Source organism: Ambystoma mexicanum, chromosome 11, assembly GCF_040938575.1.
Source record: "Ambystoma mexicanum isolate Mex_15411 chromosome 11, UKY_AmexF1_1, whole genome shotgun sequence".
In the NCBI taxonomy this organism is placed as follows: Eukaryota; Metazoa; Chordata; class Amphibia; order Caudata; family Ambystomatidae; genus Ambystoma; species Ambystoma mexicanum.
The window spans coordinates 1,201,477,567-1,201,504,001 of NC_090934.1; the positions used below are offsets into that span (position 1 = coordinate 1,201,477,567).

The 26,435-nt window shown below is 45.5% G+C and overlaps 1 protein-coding gene across 2 annotated transcripts in view; it reads left to right on the forward strand.

Annotated features, from left to right (window-relative positions):
- SNX33 (sorting nexin 33) overlaps positions 1-25,552 on the forward strand; it is a 233,216-nt gene extending 207,664 nt beyond the window's left edge. For both annotated transcript variants that reach the window (XM_069624561.1, XM_069624562.1), the window contains exon 3: positions 23,196-25,552. In XM_069624561.1, the coding sequence (XP_069480662.1) occupies positions 23,196-23,449 (254 nt within the window). In that variant the 3' untranslated portion in view covers positions 23,450-25,552. The remainder of the gene's footprint in view (positions 1-23,195) is intronic.
- The last annotated feature ends 883 nt before the right edge of the window (positions 25,553-26,435 follow it).

Below are 26,435 nucleotides of genomic sequence, written 5' to 3' on the forward strand. Positions count from 1 at the left end.
ATAATTACAATGTGAATGAACGCAATGCACTTGGTTTAACCTTCTAGTGGAACCTAAACAAAACACTAGAGAATAGGAGCACTTTTTGATTTAGGAAAGATAGCACCCAAGTTAGGATTTCCCCTTGCAATGTTCCCTCAACCCAAAAAATCTGACCTTCCCTCACCAAATAAGTGTGGAAAACGGATTTTAAACCCCTTGCAATGTTACAAAATGACACTCGGAAATGGACAAATAAATAATTAATGTGTGGTTAAAACGTTAAGGTAAATACAATTTCTCACTATAAAGCAACAATGCATAGACACTAACAATCACCAGCAATGGATTATCAAGAGCATACAATTGAAAACTGAGTGGAAAGTTTAAAATGGATTGCAGCCAAATGACACATGTAAAAGTTGCATTTCCTTTCAATTTCCGTGTAAATTTACTCAACGGTTTCTTTAAAAAACGGGTGAAATATTGCAAATCGTGATGCGGTTTTTAGTCTGGGGAACAGAGGTACATCACAGGGATATTACAGATGTGAAAGAATTGGGGGGTGCAGTTTTGAATGAGATTTTTAGGTTGAAATGGGGTTCAGTTTTCGGAAAACAAAGTGGTTGAAATGAAGACTCCAGTTTTGAAAGAAAGAAAAATGTTACTTGAAATGAATTATCTAGACTATATTGTTGAAGAGGAACACATTAAGTACCAAGGTGGATTTGCGAGGTCAACCTTACCACCCCAGTGGTCAACCCCAACAATAAAATATATATAGCTAAGGGCTTACAGTTTACACCAGACAAAAATGAAAAGAGAGATGGCGCTAGCACTAGAATCAGGAGCAGGGTTGCATGGATAATTCTGACAGTTTTACCAAGTTATCAGGATAGGATGGCTTAGAGAGTGGGATAAGGACAAAGCAAGACAAGGTAGGCTATGTATTTCTATGGGGGATGGATTATACTTACAGTCCACTTTTAGTTTTGGGATTTTTGGACCGTCATTGGTTCTGGTCACTACACGGCAGCGCGCCTGGCAAAGGACAGCTGGGCAAAAGACAGCTGGGCAAGGTCGGGTCACCGGATGGTAATTCTGGTCACTGGATGGCACAGGTAACTCTGGATGCAGTTAGTGGGCAGCAATTAGTGGTATCATGATGCTTCCCAAAGAATACCACAGCTTTCTCCTTTTCGTTATTTGGGATTTTTAGAATTGAGGCCTTGCTGAAAGGGTCAGCAATGCTAAGGCCTTGTAGTTGGAATCTGGACTCAGCAGAATGAATGGAACAAGAATGCTGGCACAGGAAAATCAGGAAGTGTGTGTGTCTGGAATCTTTTCAGAGACTCTTATTTATAATGCATAGTGACATCATCAAAGTATATGGTGGGGCAGGCTTAGCTAAGCACACCTCTGACTGATGGGATTGGTCAGGGGTGCTAGTCTCCGCCTCGCTCTTAGCTGGTTGGATGTCAGGATAGCATGTCAGATTTATGTGAGTTTTACAATGTTCAAAAACCTCCCACAGTTATTTTAGCTAAAATCTGATTTTGCCACAAACGGTACATTTATACAGTTGAAATCTCTTAGCAAATTTTATACACAGGTTACATATTATGTGTAGAGCATAACACTCCAACTCTGCAATCCGTGAGACATTGTTTCGCCCTTCTAATACTTTTTGGTAATTTTGAGTATGAACGATTCAGCCTAAAATTCCATAACTTTATGCACGTGTGAATTATCATAAGGGATGCAAGTATAAACATTTGTATTGGCATCATGGATACTTTCCTTGTAATCCCTGATTCTTTGCCTTGTCTATTCCCAAGGGGTCAGTGAATTCTACCATGTCTTAAATGAAAACCCATAAAATCAGTTTTAAACTGTGAAATCTTTACATTTTTATGAAGTCCTGCTGCAGAGATAAAAGTCTTTACATTTTTATTCATAAATAGTCTTTTGAAGCAAATGGCAGTCCTTTGTCTGTCACTGGACCATGTTTTTTCTTCAGCTGCCCCAAACTGTCATTTCCTCCAGAGCAAGGTGGGTGTTTCCCAGCCTGATTGAAGGTTTATTGCCCCTTCCCCACTTCGCACTTCCTTGTCCTAGGAATTCCATTGTCAGAGGGTTCAGCCCAGACCAGATTCTGCCCAACTTAGTAATTATCATGGAGGTGTTAGTATCTACTGAGAGGCCCTTTTGTTTCTGTCATCCTCTCAGCAGAAACCTGAAGGTTTATGGTGGTTCCCTTTCTTGGGGGAAGCTTTAGCTCTGCCAACTGGAATAACCTGTTTTTGGAAGCTTGCAAATCTAGCCAAGGGAGTTTAAAACCTTTATTTTCTCATATTAGGTCCTGACTTTTATCAAGCCTGTTGCATAAAATAGCCCATGTGTGTATTTGCACCAGCAACAAACCCCTTCACATTGCTAGATAATGGCAGGCTTTCATTCAACAGTTTACTTTTTAAAACTGGCATTTTTTTCCTTTAGTCTGCAAAGCCCACTTTTACATGTGTGGTGAACAGCTGGCATTTCTTTTTAAATTCGGTATTGCATCTCTCCATCAGATTCCCCCACTGTTTTGCAGCCATAGTTATTTCCTAGAATGCAAGAGTTTAGTTTGATGCACAGATGCATTGAAATTGACATGATCCCCCCACCCCCCATAGCTGGAGTCTCTTTGAACTACTGAGCTTTGATACTTTGTGATGAAATGTACGCATTTTCCCATGCGGGAAAAGTGAAGCTCCTTGTTGATTTTTCTCAGAGTTGGTTTGACAGGGCCTGTCATTCAGAAATCGTGCCTGGTTTTGCTGAAGCACAATGAGATATACTGGGCATGGCAGGGCCTTATTAATTACAGTGGTTTAAGGAAGAACAGATGGAAATAGCGTCAGAGCAACATTTATTCAAGGTGGAAAAGTTTCCTTTTTAATGGGGATATTGGACTTGCAGCAAGGCAATGCTGCTTTTTCACTTTATTCCATTTGTATATCTCAGAACACACTGGCACGCTCCCTCAGTGTGTCCCGTTGTTCCATCCTGGCCAATGTATGCTTGGCAAGACAGTGCAGCCATCTTTTTGTTGATGCAAAACGCAGTTTTGAGGCCATGGTGCTCACAGGAGCCAGCACAACTATTTTGCTGTTTCTGCTGAAGCGCAGCTTGGTTTTGAAGAAATTCTGTTCAGTGGGTCAATGTAGCCCACAATACAGAGGCTATATACCCCAATATGCATCATCTATGATTTCATCCTACGTGGCAAACTGCTAAATCTATTGACGGGAAGGACTAGTTAAGGGAACATATGTATTTATGGTATACATATGGGATAGAACTTCATTGGCTGCCCCTTATCTGTAAGGCATGCCTCGAACTACCTCTAAATACATATAATACTGATTTTAGCAGAGAAAATGGCAGCAGATTGGTCTATGCAACATTGTATCGCATGTTGCCCTATAGACCCTCTGATTGGTTGTCATTCTCACCCAACCTTGGCCTTTCGGCTCGTTAGCAGCACATAAGAAAAACAAAACCCAGGTGCTTGAGTTACATCAGATTACTCCCCACTTTCCCAATTAATCCATCATCTCTCATCAGTCCGGACACAAAGTTTCCCGTCTGTAGTTGACCTTGTAGTCTTCTCTATGTTCTGGGACATTTGAGGGAGTCTAAGCACATCACTATCTTCACCTGAAGCTTAATGAATAGCCCTTGTTTTCGACTTCTGAATCACGTGTGAGGCGACTGCAAATTTGTCAATTTTGACCTCCTATTTACTGCTATTTGATTTACTTATACTGGATGTTTCTTTTACTTTTGGCTTCTAGAGATTTGCTCACTCCATCTTGTATAGACCTCATCCGCTGTTAATTGTCCAATACTTGGCTCTTGCAAATGTTTTCTTCTTCTTTAATCTAACAGAAATAAGTATTACGTACAGAGTTTATCATTCTGCCTCCCCTTGTGCCTTGCCATTATTCCTTAAAATAGCACCCTTGATCCCAGGCCAACACAGACACCTCTTTATTTTGCACACAAAGCCATTTCTCCTACGTCTCCTGATTCTGCATCCCTGGTCAGTCTCTGAGGTAGCTGGATTGCTTCTTGATACAAGCCGTCGTCTATCTTCCTATTATGGCCTCCTTAGCCATGTTATATTTTCATCTATAGCATTTATCTTGCGTTACTATGTATTTACACTTTTTAGTCAGCAAGTTACTTTATCTTCTTTGTAAATATGATAACCATTTCGTACATGTTTCTTTTGTCACTTCAGTTACATCGTTACTCAAAGTAGTTTCATATCATTTCAGTATGTCCTCGTATATCTTCTTCATGACATCACTCTGCCCTCGTCAGATTTTACTCGGCGCTTCATGATGTCCAACGGTGCGTGCTGACATCCTTCCACTCTTTCAGTACAAGGGTATATTTGGCATGGTTGCCTGAGTGCATATCATCTCTCATATACTCGATGCGGTATAGGGACAACACATGGGGTCCCACATATAGCTATTCTACGAATGTTCCAATATGACAGGGGTGAGGGGGTGGGAGCTAGGGAAAACGCATCCACCTGCTCCTCAACAAGTAACAAGGAGACGAGTAAAAATAGAACAATATTCCAAAAAATAATTCACTTTCATTATCACATAAACATTGTCTAAAGCACACTCTCCTACTGCAAAAGTGTTGCTGCTGTTTATGTTCAGTTTGCTATGATTTTGCTCTCTATTGTATGTATAGCTAGAGCCAATAGCCCCACCTCAGCCATTAAAGCCCATAAATATGTTTTAATCAAATTTAATTTACTGAAACTCCTCTCAAAAATATTATGCTAGTTTAGTGTGATTTATACCAGGTACCTCTGCCATTTGTATGGTGCGCTGGCGGATCTGAAAGATGAGCGGGTGAGTTAGGCTTGCAGGGAGAAGGAGAAAATGCAAGATAGCTTTGCTGCTGTGTATATAGGTGCAGTTTAGACGTCTACAGGTCCTGAGTGTGGATCTGTTTTTCGATGGTATGTGTCTAGGTCATAGAGGCATTGTGTCCAGATGGGAGCCTTTCAGCAAAAATACCTCTAACCAAGATCTTCAAGGCGATGCACAAGTTTGGAAAAGACAAATATCTATTTGTATGGCGAATACATTGCAAAAAAGAAGGCATTTTTACTAGCCACAACCCATAACGGCTGGCTTTGTCAATAACTATACTCTAGTAAACCATATGGGCATTTTTTTTAATAGCACACACTGCCAACTGAATGCCCAATTTTGATAGCGAAGTACAGTGTGATGAAATGATTTGCCCACGGTAACAAACTTTGAATAAGTGGTGAAGTTGACATTTGAGCCCAGTCCGCAATTTAGGCACTAGAACACATTTCTTTCCAGCTCTAGCTGGTACAAATATGTATTATATGACCGTAATCAAATCTTCTCTGGGTTTTAAAGCTATACTATGTAGACTTAGACGCCACTAAAAGAAACTGCAAAATCAGGTCAACTGCTTGTCATTGTTTTAGATAACGTGTACTTTTGTATGCACCCCTCCCTTTCTAATCCCACAATATTTGCACCTCTTAAGGGAAATCCCAATAACAATAGTGACCTCCAATTTACCCCATCACAGATGTGACTGCAGTCATTTACCACTAATCATTTCCCATTAAAAATGCTCCGCTGACCACCACAAAATCTTAAAATCATACTTGACTAGACTCTGTGTCAGCCCTTTTCCTTCTTTGTACTTCAGATGCAGAGCCAAAGAACAGATAAACAGGAAGAGGGCTTCTAAAGTAGTCTCCAATCTCTGTGTGGGAGCCGTTGGCCCTGCATCCTTACATCTGTGGCCCTGCCAACTGCCTGCTTGGCCTGCCCCAATAAAAGGCCTGAGTGTCCTTTTGGTGGACTCATGTACAGAGACAGAAAGCTGGACACATTCATTAGACAACTGTACGAACACTTGTTCATCCTGGACTTTGGTTATTAGTCCCTGTTGGATACAGCCAACAAAGAATGATGAGATGATTGTGCTGGGACCGCTTTCTGGGTTGTTTGCAGCACTTCCCGAAAGTTGGAGCATACTGTCACTGATCATGCTCCCATGCAAAGCGTTCCTATCTTCGGAGGCACTCATGCCAATGAGTTTTTGTTTGAGGGCTTTGTGAACCACAAGCTAGAGAATGGGAGTGAATTCCAAAGAGATTGCATGGAGGTGACCCAGGAATTCTGCAGAAGCGGACTCGATACCCTCTTGGCTGTGCCACCATATGTACAACTGGTCTCTATCCTTGTTTCTTTTCCTTTTGGCATCACAATTACAATATGTATGAAGTGTGTCATCTACTCAAAAATCCCATTGCCGAAGGTTCACATGACTGCCTTTCTTTCTTTACAGTGTGGTCAAATAAGTGCAGTTCGAGCGGGTAAGAGCATCGGATAGTAACAGCGATCAAAGTTGACTGTTCAAATGCACATCACAAATCCACAATTTCTGTTTCATCTGACTACTCCAGTGCCTATGGATAGTGCTGCAGAGAATGCTGTAGCCTTCAGGTCCTAGCCAGACATGGAGGACTATGCATTTTATGAATGTCGCCCTGAGTAAGCTCAGTTGTTACAGATCCCATTCCATGTCACATAGCTCTGCATAGTAAGGTGTCTGCTACAGGGGCCGTTGTGAAGTCTGCTGGTTACAGTCCTAGTAAGATAACTCAGCTGGCTAAAGTGCTTGCTGCAGAGCAGCTCTCTCAAGCACCCCCATTCCTCCCGAATTATTGCACACTGCGTCCCCTTAAACTCAATCGAGCCCTGGTTGTGAGCTACTAAGAGGTCCTTAGTAAAGTACCCCTAATCGATTCACATGTTTTTCCTTAATAGTTTAAATATTATTATGCTTAATATTCTGTACCAAATAAAATAGAAACAAACACACACATAGGTGTCCCAATATCCCCTGACAAGCCTTTCCTTCAGGGAATATTGGGTGGGGGGGGGCGTGTAAATCTGAAAGTTACCAACGCCAGGGAGAATCGTGCTTCAGTTCCTATTTTTCTGCGACGGTTGTTTGTTGAAGCAAGAACTGTGCAGTGTTATGGGGCTAGCACACACCCCGGTGCACTCTTGTTGAATGTTTTCTCTTTTCGCGAGGCTCTGCCTGGGCGTTCCTCGCGCCCGGGACACGCCAACGTGCCCCGAGCAGGAATGCGCGCGGCTCGCGGGGGAGGGACAGGCCGCCTTTTGTTTACCTCGCGGAGTTATGTTAGCTGCGGCCACGGCCTTCTCAGTTTCAACTCTGGGGCCTGGACCGGATCCTAAAAGAGAAAACAAAGAATCCTCGAGGGCGTCCGCACGTGTCTGACGAGGAGCAATGGCACAGAATCCAGTTTTTGGTAATTTTATTTTTACTGCCCTGGCGCAGTCAGCATGGCTAGCAAGTGACACTACGTCCCGTGTGACACCTCCAGTAAATAAGCAAGCGCCATATTTAATGCAGCAGGTAAAGCTTAATGGGTGAAGCTGTCCCGTTGCTCCGTGTCATGCTTGACAACTTTAGCTAGTCCTGGATTGTCACCATGCACTTTGGGACATGTACTTCTGTTTTTCGTCTATAAGGCCTAGAAATCCCGACATGCGCAGCGAAACGTCAGGACAGTCTCAAGGGTCACGCATGCCACGTGGCTTCTCTACAGCTGTTGGTGGGTGCATTACAAATGTGCTGTCAACATGATGACGAAACAGAAAAACTGACAACGCCTATGGTCAGAAACAAACCATTTACGAAGGGAATCGATACATAATGGGTCAAGTAAAAAAAAAAATGGGGAAGGGAATATGAACAGCAAATTCAAGGACTTCAGGCCCCTGTGCTTTCCAAAGTGTCCCAGTATTTCGATTAAGAAGGGATGTGTACCCATCAATTCTGCTCCCTGTCAGAAGTCATACTCTACTAGCTTAATTTGGGTTTGAAGGATTTCCCAACCCCCGACCCCCCCATTGCTGTTGGTTTAGCTCTTGGGTCCACATTGCATCTCCAGTGTTCTGGTACCCAATGGGGTGTTGACTTCAGCCATCCTAGAAACTAGAAGAGCCTCCCAATGAGCGTTCACTTCGACCCAGAATGGGTTCTCTGAGCTCCATCTCGAAGTCTTTGAGTGTCACACCTTCTGGTTACCCCTGTTCTTTGAGATCAGGGTTTCCCCCAACCCTTGTGCGAAACTGGCCTCTTCGAATTGTATATTGGGTGTTTGTGTGTTCCTGTGGCATATGTGACAATAGCATGCAGGTTACAGGTAAGAATCATGCCAGGGCCGATTGAGCCCTTCACCCTTTTGAAGTTGATGACAAAGCCTCATCAAACACCTATTATTAAGACTGTGGCAGCAAGTGTTCCATTAAAATACATTGGTTGTTATTTAACATGTACTAATCATGCCTGTCCCACAGGCAAAGAAAGACTGCATGCCAGTGCGGTTTATAGGGTGCTTTCTTGCCGTGTTTGGGTTATACATGTTCTAGATCTGCTCTGCTTGGAAAAGCAAAGGCCTCTCCCGCCTCTGCAGTCTTTAAAAAATGCAGCTCTCTAGGTGTGCAGAGGCTGAGGGATAACATGTGCCTATGGACGTCTATTCCAGTTGTGAGCCTGTGTCCTGCTGGTTTCACAGTCCACTGCCCTGGCCGATGGCGGAGGTCGCGGGATGGGCAATGCATGACTGCATATATCCAGAGAAAGATCTGGGCGGGTTGCTTGGGTAGGCTTTGATCTGCAGAAGTCGTGTTCATTCAGAAGGACATGAGTGAAGCTGAGTTAGCAACTCTGCGTCAAAGGCTTGTAGATGGGGAGTTTGGGATGAGAGTGCTTCCGGTCTGTGCTTATTCCAGTAATTTTACTTCAACTTTCTGGGCCAGAACATATGATACAAGCGGTGCAGTGTTTAGTATATGCCGGGCTGCGCTAACCACATGACGGAAAGGGTTCAATATTTAAGAGACTGTTGTGGGTTTCGCTCAACACATGATCTAACGATTGCTATGTTTACAGTCTGACTGTGTCTTACTGTAGCAAGTACATAATACATATGCTGGAGTGTTTACAGCCTGTGTCAGGATGGGCTAAAAGCACAATACAAGTATTTTAGTGCCTGATGTATATGGAGGTACGCAGTGCAGTGTGTATTTACAGCAACAACACAATAAAAAGGGTTCCATGTCTTAAAATCGCGGCAAAAATGGCTGTGTATACAAAATATCACTGCAAAAATGCTGTGGTTTTGCCACTACAATCCATGTAAAGGATGCAGGGGACACCCCCCTCAACCCCCGCTCTCCTTAAATGGTATTATGGGGTACACCTTTACCAGGTCAAACCAAAGCATTTTTGCTGCGATTTTATTAGATGATACCATAAAAAGTACATTTTGTGTGCAGTGCGTGTATATGGATAGAATGTATAGGTGTACCTGCACGATCGCTAGAAATTGGGTACTAATTACATGCCATCCCTCGTGCTGCACAGAGCATATCATGCAAGCAGTGTACTGTTTACTGACTGGATGTGCGACTGCATCAAGCACTTGATTACGAATCATAGAGAGTAAAGTTTGTACATTCGGTTGCACTACATACTGTGGTTTGTCACCCCTCCTGTGGGCATGCTATCTCCCAGGGCTCATGCTCCTGTCTCGTGCTAGTGACCACGTGACTTCGAAAACAATAAAAGTAATGAGCGGCTTCCCGCTCATCAGTCTTAGAACCAACTGACTCCTGCCTGTTGTCGTTCTTGCAGCACGTGGTGCAGCATAGCAGGCAGATGGCCTACCCTGAAAGGCCATATACTGAGACAGCGCCCCTGCTGGACAATGCTGTCCCCCAGGTTATACTGCCATAGCAGAGCAAATGTCAAGCAACTCTGCCCGAAGATGCCAGTGCCCCTGCAGGGCAACGCTGGCTGTGTCATGTGTTGGCCTGGGTGCCCCCAGGCCATGAAGGAGCCTGTGTGACCACGGGCTGACTGGCTGCCTCCTGTACTACGACGTTGACTGGGTGCCCCCAGCACTGGCATCAGGTCTGGTGCTCCAGACCGCTAATGGTGTCCTGGCGGCGAAATAGGAAATGCTCCGGGTTGGAGCGAAGAAAGAAAGACCCCGGGCTGCCGTCTGCATGCCGGCGCAATGACGAATCCAAGGGACGGGCCCTCCGAACCGGTCCCTCCTGAGAACCTGGGTCCATTTGCGGTGAGTGTTCTCCTCGAAAGGAGCTGAAGTACAAGTGGAAAGGGCTGCACGGCCGTGGCTGCATTGACCGTTGGCACTCTCCAACTGCATTCACCGCAATTTCCATTTCACTGTCTCCCGCAAGTCATTTTTTTTCAATACCCGCCCAATGGAAAGGGAACAAGGAAAGAGACGACATAATGTACATGATGGGACAATAATGGAAGGCTCCATGGTAGGGGCTGAAACCCGGGTTGCAGCCCACGCTGCTGCCTTTTTCTAATGATCCTAACTGGGGGAGATGTTGAAATGTGGAAAAGAGGTGGGAATGTGTGGCCTGTCATCCTCCCACGCTGATTGGAAAAGGAGGAACTCGACTGGCACATAGGGTTGCAGCTCTCACGAGTGCTTGTGCCCCCTTCAATGCAAGTCATGCTGTCTGCCCCCACCGTCAATGGACCAGGCCGATGTGCAGCTGTGCCAGCCCCTGAACTGTGGTGTTTGACTGTCCTGAACTGATATTGGTGAAAGTATGAACTAGTTTCCTGAAACGCCACAAGTGCATAAGGTGGACCCAGTAGAACTCCCCATGAAGGCTCCCTCCCTCCCTCCCTCCCTCCCTCCCTCCCTCCCTCCCTCCCTCCCTTCCTTCCTTCCTTCCTTCCTTCCTTCCTTCCTTCCTTCCTTCCTTCCTTCCTTCCTTCCTTCCTTCCTTCCTTCCTTCCTTCCTTCCTTCCTTCCTTCCTTCCTTCCTTCCTTCCCTCCCTTCCGCCCTTCCTTCCTTCCCTCTTATCCGCCCTTCCTTCCCTCGTATCCGCCCTTCCTTCCTTCCTTCCCTCTTATCCGCTCTTCCTTCCTTCAGTCTTATCCGCCCTTCCTTCCTTCCTTCCTTCCTTCCTCCCTCGCTTCCTCCTTCCCTCCCTCCCTCTTATCCGCTTGTGGCAATAGAGGGTCACTAGGAGAACACCACATTATTTGGGCATCCAAAGTCAAGGTCCTCGCATCACTAATGCCACGTCACTGAAAAGCTCCAGTCCTCACATCACTAATGCCACGTCACCGAAAAGATCCAGGCAGCTGGCTCCACCCTTTGCGTCATCAATATTTATTGCCTGAGCCACTGATAAACCTGCAACAGCCATTAGCGGACACGGAAGAGGACAGGTCTATGTGGCTTCTCCCCTTTGCCCCCTCCTGGCGTATCCCAGCTTTTGCCTCCTACCTACCAAGCAGCATACGTGAGGGCTAAGGCGCGCTACTGCCCATATTCACGGTTGTGGGGACCATAGAGGCGTCCTCCCTTTCTAACATATACTGTCCATTCTGCCCCAGCAGAACCCACCCCTCCCTCTTTTCACCTCTTCTGGCCCAGGGTACTCCCTCTCGCCCGCTCCAGGGTACAACAGGAGGGGGAAGAACAAGGTTAAATAGTAATATTTTATAGTTCAGGTAAAGCCAACATTATTAAACGGAAATGTGACACGCAGAGAAAGAAATTACAGTAAGACACAGGTGTAATGTTCATTGGCCATTTACCCCAAACCTTCAGCAAAGATTCAGCCCCTGTTCAGCGCCGGAGCCGACGTTTTAAAGGGTGTGTCCTCTCTCCAATATTATAAACTCTCTCCAAGGAGTCCTTGAAAACGCACACATGAAACTTCCCGGACTAAGACCTTTATTTTGCATGAATACCTCAAATTGACGACTTGCTGTTCTAAAAATAGCTTTGCTGTGCAACACGAGGCCAAGCTCTGCAGCATTGCTACCCTGGGTGTGCGCTTCGTTCAATCAAGCTATGCCTTATTGCACCCCAATTAGTTACACTTAGTGGTGCAAGTGGAAAAAAGGAGCCAGCGATACTCTGGTTGCATCCAAAAAGCGGGGTGGGAGGGTTTAGGGGGAGAGGTGGAGGAGGAGGAAGGGGCTTGACCTTTGGTGTACAATCTATAATGACTTTTTTTGCTTGTGGCTTGAACAGAAATTGCCTGGAAATGATGAAAAATGAATGGCACTAGATTCGTCACTGACAAACATCTAAACAAAATTACCTAATATACTATTTGACATACATTGTCCCGGGAGGATAGCTCAGCAGCAACGTGTTTGCCTTGGAAGCAAGACAACACAAAGCAACACAGGTTCGATCACCGGGTCCACCAGGTCCGCGCTTAGAAACCTCTGTGTATTTAAGCGCTAAATACGCAACTAAGTCAAAACAAAAAAACAATTACACTTCTAAAAAACAAACAATTCCTGTAACAACGCCTCGATGCCCGCAGGCTGTGTGAGCACTTTAAAAATGCAAATAAAATAAAAAATAAATACATCACTTCAGAAAATGCGTATTCGGGTCATCTGTGGATCACCATTTACTCTAAGACACACAATTACAAACCTAGTTTAAATATATTTTGATCAGTAGTACATTTGAACTGTGTAGGACTCGAAACAGTGTCAGTAGGTACACATTTAATTTTCCTTCACGAATAGTACCAGGAGTTAATACTCATTTACAATTAATATATTCGTCTGCCTTAATAAATACTTTAATCTATAAATAATGGTAATTGAGTAAAACAGAAATGCAATACTTCAGGCACATCCATACCCCCTCCCCTACTTTAAACCCAGTACACTTTGAAGTTGCCAGTAATCATCTGGCTGCAGTCACTTCAATTGAATACGAGCATTGGCAAAAACAATGTTGGCTTGTGTGTAGGCATAGGATAGGTGTTTGCCAGGCACTGCCATAACAGTATTACCCGGCCATAAAATGGTGACAGCAGAAAATTGCTCTGATTATCTTGGCATTTGACTCGAGTGCTTGGCATATGCCTACCTATACACAAGCTGCAACTGTTGACTTTGTCGATTCTTCGGTACAAGGAACATACATAAATTAAGTGGTGGAAGGAAGACCTTTTTGTTAAACAAGTAGCCCATCTACAGCTGCAAGCAAGCCATGAACTCTCAGCCGACTACTTACAAATGAGACTAGCAGGCCAACGGGTGATGCTGCTCTAGTGAGTCACTCTCCTATGGTCCTTGACTCACTTGCGAGGTGCTCCCCTGGTCCATCACTCCTTCGGTCTTTGGCTCCCCGGTGAGTCGTCAGCAAAAACAACATGGAAGCAAAATGCTTCCATTTTCTATTTGCTCTTGCTGCTTAAAGTGCACTTTTAAAGCCCCACAATCTATTTCTTGTATGGTGCGTCCATGCAATATAATTCAACATTGATTGGACTAAGATATGGCAACGATAACCACTTCAAAAAGTCTTTCTCCCACCCTTATTGACAAAACATTGTGGCCTATAACTGATCCACGTACACAACACAGGCCACACAATGGAACATACCCCATCCAAAGGCATGTGTCTTCACTACATTTCCCTAACCACCAAACTAACCCACCACAGGTACACCAACATTACTCCCCACACTCCGTAAGCAGCTCTCTGAGAGACTTGCAAGCAATCACACAAACAAATATCTTATCCGCATTGCACACCCATTAGCCACTGCTCCAGACAGTTCACAACAAATCTAAAACTTAGAATACACAGAGCCCCATCTTTTCAGATCTGCACACACCAATGTTGTAACAAAGCAATCCTGCCCTGATCCCTGTTGCTATTATATTTCCACACTACCCTACCTCTTGCAGAGCCTGAAGCTTCTAGAAAGTGTAAAAATGGAAGATGGTGCGCAATAAAAGATGCAATAACTTAGCATAACAGGACATAGCAAATTGTTTCACTCATTCTCCTGTTCGGCACAACTGTGAGTGTCTCCAGCAACTCCGGTGACTGGTAGCCAGAGGGGAGAAAATGTAATATTGGCTCTTCTGCAGTTAGTCTTCTATACTATGGTCTCTGGTTCACTGACTGGCTGGGGACACTATATATCTGCCTCTCAGATCAAGTGCTAGGGGACTCGGGGAGGGCCAGTGCAACAATAATGCAATTCTAGGCGACAGCCTTGGGGCCACTAACAGAGGAACAACAGGGTACACCATTTTATCCCTAAACTTTAAAGGGATGGTCTAGTAAAAACTTTTATTTAAAAAATAGATAGGCAACATAAAAAAAAAATACTAGCATTCTCCGTTTTAAAACTTCCTATGTAAAATTTTGAGCTATTCAAGCTCAAAATTCGCAAAAGCAAGCACATGGGCGCCTCCATTTTGTGAAATGGAGGCCCTCCTGTGCTGGCTTTTGCTTTTGCGGCACTAATGAAGGAAAAGCCAGCCAGCTGTAGTAAACAAAGGCTACCGCTGGGTGGCTTTCCCTTCATTAGTGCTGTAGGCTGAGGACGGGGACCGGAGACCAGAGCAGGAAAGCTGCAGCTGAATCTCGGTAAGTGCAATTTATTTATTTTTTTAAAATAAGCACTAGCTGCGGTTTTTTTTCTAAGTTTTCCGGGCTGGAGGAGCCCGGAAAACTTAGAAAAAAAAACGCAGCTTTAAAAACGTTGTATTTATGTTTGCGGTCGCTTTTGAAGCGACTGCAAACATAAATACAACGTTGTGTTGGAAAATGCTGCGGTTTTTCTTTCCAAGTTTCTCAGGCTCCTCCGGCTCCCCCCACGGGGAGCCCGAGAGCCCCAAATGGGAAAGCAAATTTAGGCAGACAACGCAGCGTTTAGCATTTCCCATTTGGGAAATCGGCTGCAGGTAGAAACACTACGCGGCATGTAAACATAACCGTGTGTGTTTGCGGTTGTGTTGGAAAACGCTGCGGTTTTCTTTCCAAGTTTCTCAGGCTCCTCCGAGCCGGAGGAGCCTGAGAAACTTGGAAAGAAAAACCGCAGCGTTTTCCAACACAACGTTGTATTTATGTTTGCGGTCGCTTCAAAAGCGACCGCAAACATAAATACAACGTTTTTAAATCTGCGGTTTTATTTCTAAGTTTTCCGGGCTCCTCCAGCCCGGAAAACTTAGAAAAAAAAACACAGCTAGTGCTAGTGCTTATTTAAAAAAAAAAATAAATAGCACTTACCGAGATTCAGCTGCAGCTTTCCTGCTCTGGTCTCCGGTCCCCGTCCTCCGCCTACAGCACTAATGAAGGGGAAGCCACCCAGCGGTAGCCTTTGTTTACTACAGCTGGCTGGCTTTTCCTTCATTAGTGCCGCAAAAGCCAGCACAGGAGGGCCTCCATTTCACAAAATGGATGCGCCCATGTGCTTGCTTTTGCGAATTTTGAGCTTGAATAGCTCAAAATTTTACATAGGAAGTTTTAAAACGGAGAATGCTAGCATTTTTTTTTATGTTGCCTATCTATTTTTTAAATACATTTTTTTACTAGACCATCCCTTTAAATCTGTCCCATTCTAAGGGTGTGAACTTAATTCCAAGCACTGGAGTGCCTATAAGTGATTACATTATTTCCCCATTGACCACCCACTTTGGCCAGACAGTGAAGCAGTGATTTCAACCCTCTCTGCAATTTGAGCACTTGATCACATACCTTCCTAGTTTTTATTGGTGCACATATTTAAGTTTTGGATGCAAAGGCCTATAGATGTTGCCTGCAAAATACTCAAATTGCTTAGTAAAGCAACACGACAACCCGTGAATCCTTATAGCAGCGTGTTAAGCCAATAATTTCATTGTAGCTTTATTTTCCACGTCCTGAACGAGAAACTAGAAGTCCCATAATGCAAAATAATGCAAGCTTGAAACATCTAACAACTGCACTTTCTGTGCTTTAAGACAGTGCAATCAAATAAGTTATGTAAACTCAGTGAGGTTTGGAGATTTTGTCACAAATTTCCAGCTCTTTGTTGTGCTTGATTTTAAGAGCATTCGATAATGGACAAACTGTTTTCTTTCCATGGTCAGCTAGTAGACACTATGGATATAAACGCACCTTTCAAAGGGCGCTTTATTGTGTTGCTGGCTGTAACTGTAACAGATTTGCAAGATGCCAGGTGGTCTTTCAGTTGGGAATGTCCCATCGTACATAAGAAAGGCTCTGCTGCTGATGACCAAACAAACGTGCTGGCGTTCTGGTTAAGGTACCCTTCCCAGAGCCACGCTGCCTGATGTGACTTGGGAAATGGACAGCGCTTGATCCGCTGAGCCTAGTTGATTTTATGGAATCTGAATTAAGGGTACGCACTTGTAAAAACAAATGACCTAGGGCAGGGGTCTGCAACCTTTTGCTATCCAGATGTTTTGGACTACAATTCTCATCAGCCTAGCCAGCATAATCAATGATGAGGAATCATGGGAGTCATAGTCCAAAACATATTGAGTGCTGCAGATTGCAGACCCTTCAACTAGTGGTATGGTGTACCAATGATTTATATGGCACTTCCACCTCTGGTTATACTTAATTTCCCTTCCCATGCTCAAGAGTGTTATGGCCGTCACCCGCAACGCATTTGACGTCCATAACGTATTGGGGCTAAGGGATGAAACGGGGATTGGAGGTACCAGGCTGAAAGATAAGGGTAGAGCATTTCTTCCGGGGGAAAGGCACTCAAATGGGATTATCTTCCAGTTGCATTACAAGCCATTCAGTTGCTGCCGAGCTCGCGGGTTTCCTCATGCCATGTGCGAGAAAGACATCCTTTCCCATGTTTTCATGGTATTCTGCGACTTGTATTTTTCCTAATTTAAAAATTGGGAAAGAAACAAATCCAAGTCCCAATATTCATGTTAAACAAAACCAGGACTGGATGTCCTTCTCATTCATGTCAAGGGGAAACACGAGAGCTCTATGCCTCCTTGCTATAGCCTCTATGGTTGTGCTGCTTCTCTGTTGGAACGTGGCCGATATTGGAAGACCTGGCAGAGTCTGTGCTAGAATTGGATGCCAATGATTATTTCGCTAACCTTCAAGTTGTGAGGTTTTAAGAAAGGTAGATTCTTTTTTTCCAACTTAAATGTTTTCCTACCCTGACCATTACATAAAAGAAAGGAGGTCCTTAATGGAATTTCATGTTGGGTGTTCACTTGTAAGACCAACTAATGGCGACAATGCGATTGTGGGATGCGTTGATGTTTGAAATTGAGCAATGAAAGCACTGAGTGCGGACCCATGGGTATGTGTACAATGAATGTACATACTCCCTCAAGGAACCTCATTAGGGATGAATGTGGGAGGAGGATGGCTCTGAAGTATCTGTTTGTTCACGTTGTGGAACATCCCCCTTGAGCATCACCATGAAATGAACACACAACAGAGAAAGACCGGAGAGTATGCCGAACCTGAATAAAGTGCAGGGAAGATGAGAGCAGTCCGAATGGGAAGGAGACCAATGTGTACCCTTCCTTATAGAGGGTCAAACAGGAAACGGGAGACAGAGATGGGTCCCACTTAATTGGACCACTGATAGAAAGCATAAGTTAAAAAGGGGAGAAAGAGGTACCCAGATCTAAACTGATGGACCACATGACACAGGGAACCTGTCCCAACCTAGAGGAACCCGTGGGGGGTGGTAATTATGGCACACCAAAAATATACTGGTGGGGAAGGTGCATTCCTTTGAGGACCTACTATTCTGCACACATCATAGGGGGGGGCAAGTGTATCACAGAGGAATATATGACCAGGGAAGGAATACGTGTAACAGTCAATCAACACAGTGTAGAATAAGGCGCTGCCTCACCCTCTAAACTAAAAAAACTCATCCTTCTGCATACACCTCTCAAACTCCTAACTAAACACAACCATTCCTCTACAGCACAACAAACCGCATGCACTTCACTACGCCACAATGAAACAAACCACACACAGCCTTGCACAACAGCCCATGATGGCTACTAACCGGAAAACACACCTACGCTCAGCGAATGGTGTCAACCGAACTGAAGCTGCCAAAATCACAGTTCTCTTGCTCCTTTTTCCCCGCTGACTCCTGCTAACTTACCCCCATACCCTCTTGCTTTACAGAGCCTCCAGAGCGTTGAGGAACCACGCAACGGCGACAGTGCGCGGAATAACATCCTTTAACATACCATGTCATTGCATTGATGGGAAACTTAAAATCCAGACGATGTACAGAGAGCTAGAGGGACTGTCAAGTTGGATGAGAACTGACAAACTTCGAATCCAGCATTTACCTTCAAGAGCACCAGTTAGAGAGAGCAAGATGTACCATAAATTCCATAGGACCGGTGCCTAAGAATGGTAGTTTGTGGGTGCATACTTCAGCCCAACTTCCTTCCTTCTCTGGAACCCCATGGAGACAGGCTAGAGTGAGAGTGATAGAGAGAGCTGAAAGTGTGGATATATCCGGACTCGGAGAGAGGTAGACAGTAGAGTAGTGAGTGAGGTAAGATCACGGTCCGGAAACTGAGAGCGCAATTGTGGTGTGTTGGGTAAGATCAGGGCATGATATGATATAAGTCATTTATAATATGCCTGTACACAAGTGTGTGTAGGCGCAACAAGACAAGGAAGGGAAGACAGAAGGAGGAAAAAACAACAATCTTACTAGGCCTTGTGTCATTCAGATCATGCAAGTGCGGGGGGACGGAGGGGGAGAAGTGCCGGGGGGTGGTTGAGGGGGAGGAGAGAGTGCAATGTAACATGTAAGTTCTGCCAGGGAGGTGGCTCATAAGTGCAGAGAGTCAAGGGACTGTAGGGTTGCAGATACAGTCCCTAAGTGGTTGGGAGGCACAGAGGCAATGCAAGGGTAACTAGTTGTGCAGGAGCCTGCTCCTGTAAGTTCAGTGGGCGACCAGGTAACCAGTTTGCACAGCAGACAGGGACATCCGCAAGGTAGAGGGTGAGAGAAAGGGGAAGCGAAAAGGAGATCTTGAATTGCCTCCGGAACCTTAGGTGGTTCTGCTCAAGTTTGAGAGAGACAGGGTGGCTGTCCCAGAGGGAGGCCCCAGCCGAGGACATAGATCTACCCCCATCTCTGCTTGGAAAAGCATCTGACCACCAGAGTTAAAGGTGGATGAGCAGAGGGCTCAAGAAGGGGATGTTTTGGAAGAGTACGTTGGAGGTGGTGTGGTCCCCGGCCCCAGAAACCCTTGTGGACGATGCAGAGTGCCTTGATTTTGATCCTTGCAGCCACATGGAGCCAGTGGAGAGATTTCAGGCCTGGAGAGATACGATCCGTGGGCTTGAGGCCAAAGACAATTCTCGCAGTCCTGTTCTGGATTAGTTGTAAAGGACAAAGAGTATAGGCAGGCAGATTTAGAAAGGGGCTGTTACAGTAGTACAGCCTAGAGAGGACCAGGGCTCTGGAGACAGTGAGCTTCTGGGGGAAAGTGAGAAAAGGAAGAATACCCCTGGGGAGGTGCAGCTGATAGTGTGAGTTCTTAGAGTCGTCAGAGATGTGAGGAGAGAAGAAACGGGTGGAGTCAAAGATGACACCAAGGTTCTTCGCCACACAGGAAGGTGCAGCTAGGGGTCCAGGGTGGGCGGCCCGAGTGAGGCGGGAGCAGGTGACCCAATGAGGAGGATCTCAGTATTATTGGCATTAAGGCAGAAATTGTTGGAGGCAGGCCATTCCTGAGTTGCGGACAGTCGGGTATGAGAAAAGGAGCAGAAGAGGCTGAGGGGGAGCCTGAAGGAGAGCTGAGTGACATCCGCCTAACACCGAAAGTCAGACCATAAGTTAGAGATGCAGTGGGCCAGAGGTGCAGGTAATGGTTAAAGAGCCAGGGAGAGAGGTTAGACTGCTGGAGAACACCACATGTAGAGAGATGGAAGAGAGGAAGGACCCAAGTTGGACCTGTGAGGGTCGTTAGGACAGAAAGGAGGTCAGCCAAGATAGTACCTGACCAGTGATACCCAGGTTATCACGGAAACGATTGAGCGGGATGGCAAGGTTGACTGTGTCGAAAGCAGAGAATATATCTAGGAGAATGAGGACAGAAGGAAGGTTAGAATCTATATTAGAAAGTAAGTCTTTATGGGTGTTCAGGAGAGCAGCTTCGGTGCTTCTGGCTGCCCTGACGCCAGACTGGTGGTCCTGGAGACAATAATCAGATTCAGTATGTAGATTAAGCTGGGAGATGGCCAGCTTTCCCAGGAGTTTGCCCAGGAAAGGAGTGATGGAGATCGGGCGTTAGTTTGCAATGGAGGTTGAGAGAAGAGGGGGCAGAGTATAGAGAGAGGGAGGTGGAGCAGAGAAGTAGCAGTAGACGCAGTAGTGGCGATCAATAAAAGGAGGTGGAAATGTTGCAGAGAGGGAGAATTAGGCGATAGTGACGCAGAGGAGACCGACGAGTGGAGAGAACATGTAGAGCCCGACAGCCAGAGGAGAAAATCAGAAGACCCGGGTAGCTTAAACATTCTTAGAAATCCCAGACGGAGGTTGTCTGGGAAGGCCACATCCTTTAGGCCCACCCCAGAGACCAATAAGTGGAGACAGCATGGGTTACCATGCATCACTATCACTGTGAGGATCATACTGGAAAGTTGGCATACCGGGGCTAGGGTGGAGGGAGCCTGTGTCGAGGTTGCGTAAGACATAGGACCGTACTTGGCTTGGCCATCCCAAATGCTTCCAGAACACCCATTGTTAGACAAAAGCCAATGCACCTCAATCCTCACCAGCCGCACGTTTCCATACTCCTCTAGTGTCACCCACACATGTCCAAGTCAACAAACTGTCAACGTCTCTTTCCAGGTTGCATCGCCGGCCACAATCCTGACGCTGTAGATCGGTTTTGTTCTACTGCAGCCAGCTTAACCCACCTCATGTTTGACACATCCACTACTCTTTTAATGCATCTCAATCCTGAACTGGGTCACTTTTCGTACTGGGTCACAAACACAGTGCTACCAATGTACCGCAGCTCTGCTCTACTGCGCGCCAGATGGTTCAGCTCGTCTTTCTTCTAATCACAGCGCTCTCAAGCCATCTCATTGAAAGGGACCTCTGTTGGGCTTTACAGCACCCCTGATATTAATCCCACTCCTTTATTGTGGCTCTCCTTGCTGTTCCAGTGCTCGTAAACCAACAAACTGCTCTGCCAAAGCAACCCACTTTTTACCTATCAACCGCCTGCGATTGTGGGACGTGCTACCCACACAAACTCATGCAGCAATGCACTTTAATCCAGACCAGTAACTCCCTCTTAATACTCCTGTGCAGAGTCGCCACACAAAACACTACCAAAGCATGTGTACCAATCTCCAATGCTGCAGTACCCCCAGTCGTTCCACTGCAAGAACAACACAAACCCCACACTTACCTCTTTGCCAGTTCACTTCCAGCTTCGTATGCAGTGCCCCCAAATGTCCAAGGCCAAGAGCCCATTATTGCAGAACTCCAACTTACTTCCACAAAAGGTTCTAACAAGGTTCCCCAATCCAGACCCCCCCTGCTTCCAATTCTTGATAATCCATTTATGAAACTGTAGCTGGACCTTTTGGGTTTCTCAGCGGGGTAAGACATCCTTTGAAGAAGGTGCTGTGGTGACAGGGTTGAACCCCACTCGGCACACTTAGCTTCTCAGCTTTCCGGGGTCAGTATACAGAGTGCCATTGAGTAGGGTAGTGATGACACTAATTCCCCTTCCAGCGGGCTTTAACAGCCGGTTATGGCCTGGGCCCAAGTTATAGGCCCAGGTGAAGAGAGCCTAAAAACTGGGCCCTGGAGCGGTTAGCTGCTGGTGAAGCTTGCAGGAAGGGGTATTCTTGCTATTAGCACCCTGGGGCCAACCCCTGGCGTACTAATGACTTTTTTTTGGTAACTTTTGAAATGGAGCAGTGGGTGTTTTAAAATTTCTTTGAAAACGGGGGTGGGAACACAAAAGAAAATGGCAGACCGGGAAAAGGGAGACTACCAGTTGTCCTTTTTCGATTTTCCTGTGGGGGCCTTGTTAAGGGCGGTGAAAGGGCAGCAGGAAAGTTGTGGTACATGAAAGGTACGTGGGTAAGTTGGGGGTGTAGATAATAAACGTGGGCATCTGTTTAGCAGGTGGTTTATTCAGGGACGTGTGGGGAGTGCTGGGGCAGGGTAGCAAGAGAGAGGAAATGGCGATGGTGGTGACATGCTCACAGCTCGCTTCGAACACAGGCTGAGATCATGGATTTAGTCATCGTTTGGAGTGAGCTGATTGGCTCAGGCACTCGCTCTGTGTGTCAATCTATTTTTGTCTCTGGCTGCTCTTTGTCTCCTCCTTCGCTAGTCTGAAATGGGGTCCCCTTTGATCTCATACTTGCCTCCTGGTTATTAAAAACTCTCCTGGTGCTTGGATCCTCCATCGGTGATCTCGCCCACGCATTGGTTGACGTCGACATGAGCGCTCCCAAGATTATTCATAATAATTTAGTACTGTTACTCTCCCCCATGTTCCCAACACCCTAGTTATGTTTGTGAGTTAAACACTGCCTCAGACATCTGTGTATAATTTACATTCCTAGGCTAAAATCCAAGTTCGACTGACTCAGCCCTTCATCTTTCAGAGAGTTGTTATATTGAATGTCTTAAATTAGGAAATAACATTTATTACGGTACTTGGAAGGAGGAGAACTGTGGTTCTAAGTGCTAAGCAAAATCTGGTATTATGGTATTGCTTTCTGTTAAAGGGCCTTCTGAACAGTGTGTTGTGACATCTCTGTTTCAGGTTAAATGTGATATGTATTTTACGAAAAGTATATTTTTCAATGTCTTATTTTTAAATATTTTTCACAGTTTTTTGCATTGCCTTTTCAATCATTTCTTTTTTACTCCTTGATATTTTCTGTAGATGTCTTTTGATGTTTTTTTGTTTTGTGTGGCTTTTGATGTTGATGCTTTAATTCTATTTCTTGTTGGTGAGACCCTATCTTCTTTTCTTCTAGGTTTTCAAATGTACTAATGACTCATGATTTAGTAAATTGAGCTTTTGTTTTCAAACATTTTATTTTTCAAGTGAAATGTAGTTCTTGTTAGACATTTTTTTCATTGGGCTACTTGAGATGCTGTACCAAATCAATACATTCAAAAGATTGCATAGGAAAGCAGAGTGAGGTCCAAGTTAAGCAGACCGTTCTAACTCCTTGTCAATTTTCTTCTCCCTCTCTCCTCCCTAGGAGCTTTCGCCAAGGTGAAGGAGAGCCAGCGGATGAGCGATGAGGGCCGGATGGATCAGAACGAGGCCGACGGGATTCGCAAGCGCTGCCGAGTGGTGGGTTTCGCTCTACAGGCTGAGATGAACTACTTCCACGAGCGCCGCATCGAAGACTTCAAGTCGATGATGCAGGCATACCTGAAGGAGCAGATCCTTTTTTACCAGCAAGTCAGTCATGAGCTGGAGAAGACCTTACACATGTACGACAACCTTTAATGGATTGTGGGCCTGAGGACCTTCTACAGATGGCTCTCGGCTTATTTCCCAACTTTCTGTTACCAAGACCCTTGTCAATGAGAGACTGTTAGGTCAATTAATCTCACATGGTTTCAGGCGGGTTGGCTTTAAATGGTTCAGAAATTGCTTCTCTGTACTGAAAAGAATCTCAGACTAAAACAAAAAAAGGGTTGTGCTTGTCTCACGGATGACCACCCTCACCCTCTCCACTCTTCTTCTCCAGCAATCGTCAGTGGGACCAAACTTTACTTCACTCTAGAAATATGTTAATGGGTCATCCAAGAACAGTTCTCTGTTCAGAGCAGAGATACTTAGTTACTTTTGGAAGGTAATAATACAAGAGGATCTTCCTAACACCGCAAGTTACTTCTGGAGGGAGGGATGCACCAGCATTTGGACATATGTCAGTCTTCAAGAATTGCTCTTTCAGACCTGCCTCTTTACTAATGACTGGCGCTTTTGGTTTGTGACCGGAGCAGGGATCACCTAGGAATGTACCTGCACTTTCTGCTGCCTGCCCTACCTTCCTTCTTCCCCCACCAGGCACAACCACAAAGTTAGGCTGCTGAAAGGAGAAGTGTTGATCATCTTCCGTAAGAGAAAGTTGAGGGACCTGGTTCCATTCCAAACCTCAGGTGGCCAAGGGCCAAAGGATAAAACTCTGTTCCAGTTGAAGCCACTGTTTGCCTTTCTCGGTTGGCTGGGCAGATGTCCTGTGCAGTTTGGGAAATGGTTGCCTCCCTCCACATCGTAGACTGTGAGGATTGATGCTTGGTTCTGCTATTACGCAGTCTCGGCCACCACAAACCTCACCAAGTGCACACTTCCCAGGTACGTGTTAATTTCCCTCTCTTGAGGGAAGAGGACTTTTCTTTTGCTAAATGTTCCCCACATTCCTCTTTTTGCACCCGCACTTTGCAGAATCAAGCCCACCAGAAGCCTAATGCAGCATTTCTGACAAAGGAAGCTTAGATCCGAAGAAAACGGTTCTAGCATCCATAGGCGCAGAACCTGGGGAATGCTCTGCCTTCTAGCATCCTGAACCGCAGCGCTTGAAACGTGATCCACCGTATGTCGTTGGCTCTAATCCATCTTGGTTTACTCCACTGATGAAGACATTTCTGTCCTTCAGGACACCATATTACAATTACTTTTCTTAAAAAAAGGAAGGCTTCTCAGAAGAGCTATTCGATGTTGACCGGACAAGTGGAATTGACTTAATTCTCCCCACTGCTCATTCCTGCAACCCCCGAAGCACAATAGAGCAGAGATCACATTGGTGTTCAGCATGGGGTTACACTGGAGACGACTCAGCACCGTTACAAGGGCTGGTGGCGATCAGCACAGAGGTAGTAGAGAAGGCACTGGAGACTAGAACAGCAGACCACAGTGGAATGACAATGGACCAAAAGGGAGAAACATATGCACCAACACGTGAGTTACTCTGGACCAGAAGAGGCATCCACGGACCCACAGAGCAGAAAGGACAGCTGTTCATATAATCCAGCAAAAGCAAACGTAGACTGGCACCCTGGAGCTGAGTGGACAATAAAACATGGGGATATCCCAGACCCCTCACAAGATGCAAAAGAGTGGGTCTATGACTCTTATACAGGGGGTAAGCAGTTGGGCAAGACTGTAGAAAAGAATTGTTGAGAGCAGGCTACTGGACTGTCGGTCAAGCAGAGAAACCTACTAATGACAATTTGTTGCTCCTCATTGCACACTCCTAGGCCTTCTTAAGAGCCACTGTTCTCCCCAGAGATCCAAAGGGTAGCGCAGTACTGGAACGCGCTTGGCCTTCTCAAGAGCCACTGTTCTCCCCAGAGATCCAAAGGGTAGCGCAGTACTGGAACGCGCGTGGCCTTCTGCTCAAAGATGCTGTATCTGTGGATTTGAGCAGACTTTATATTTTTATATACTTGTTGCATGAAAGGCTGCACTGGGGGCGAACACTTCCTGGGGAGAGTGGGAAAGAATATATTTTAATGAGGTGCTGCTAAAAGAAAATCTATGGAGTTTGCATTTTAGAACAATTTTGGGGTACCAATAAAACGATTTAAAATTAATGTCCATTCAGAAGATAGCTGTCTAAATGGTTTCCTTTTTTTTTTTTTTACTGTCGCTGCTAGAATGAACACAGGGAAAAGTGATGACTGTGTGAATGTGATGCGCTCTCCATGCACTCTCATGATCTAGGTTACCGGGTTTGAAAACATACATCACAGTAATGACATATTCCAGTAAACACTTAGCAGACAGAGAGCTCTCGCTACAGGACCCAGTCTGAGCACTCATCAGTACCGAGCAGTGCACTTTAACGCAGGATTCCATCAAATGTGATCACCTGCTCATAGGAGACTGCAGTGTCTGAGCTCTACAGAGTCCCAACTCTGCTGATAGTACAAGTATCTAGCAGTGTACAGGGCACTGCCTGCAGTCTATGTTCACCCCTCTTCCACCTATGTGGCCATTCACCAGTGACAAGGCAGTGCCTGACTCCTGCAGCTAACAATATACAGTGTACAGAGTATTGTGTAGTATGTCTGCTAGCATTATGAACTCTATCCGGCGTAAAGGGCACTATCAGCACACTGAAAGGTGCTACCTCTGCTAAAACCCGAGCCATCGCTAGGAGGATAGCTCAGGGGCAACGCGCTTTCCTTGGAAGCAAGATGATGCTTAGCAACACAGGTTTGATCCCTGGGACCGCGCTTTGAAACCTCTGGGTATTAAGCGCATTATAAATAACCAATTACAATTACAGGGCAAAGTGCAGCCTGAAGATTGCACAATCCCCGCTATCCAACAGTCTGAATATTCACCAGTGGACAGCTACAAGATCCGATCTCTGGCAACAGCCTGAGCACCCACCATTTACATTGCCTGGCCCTTGCAGGATCCAACTTCTGCCACTAGACTCAACATCCACTATTTTCACAGCTGATGGCATGGTGCTATCTTG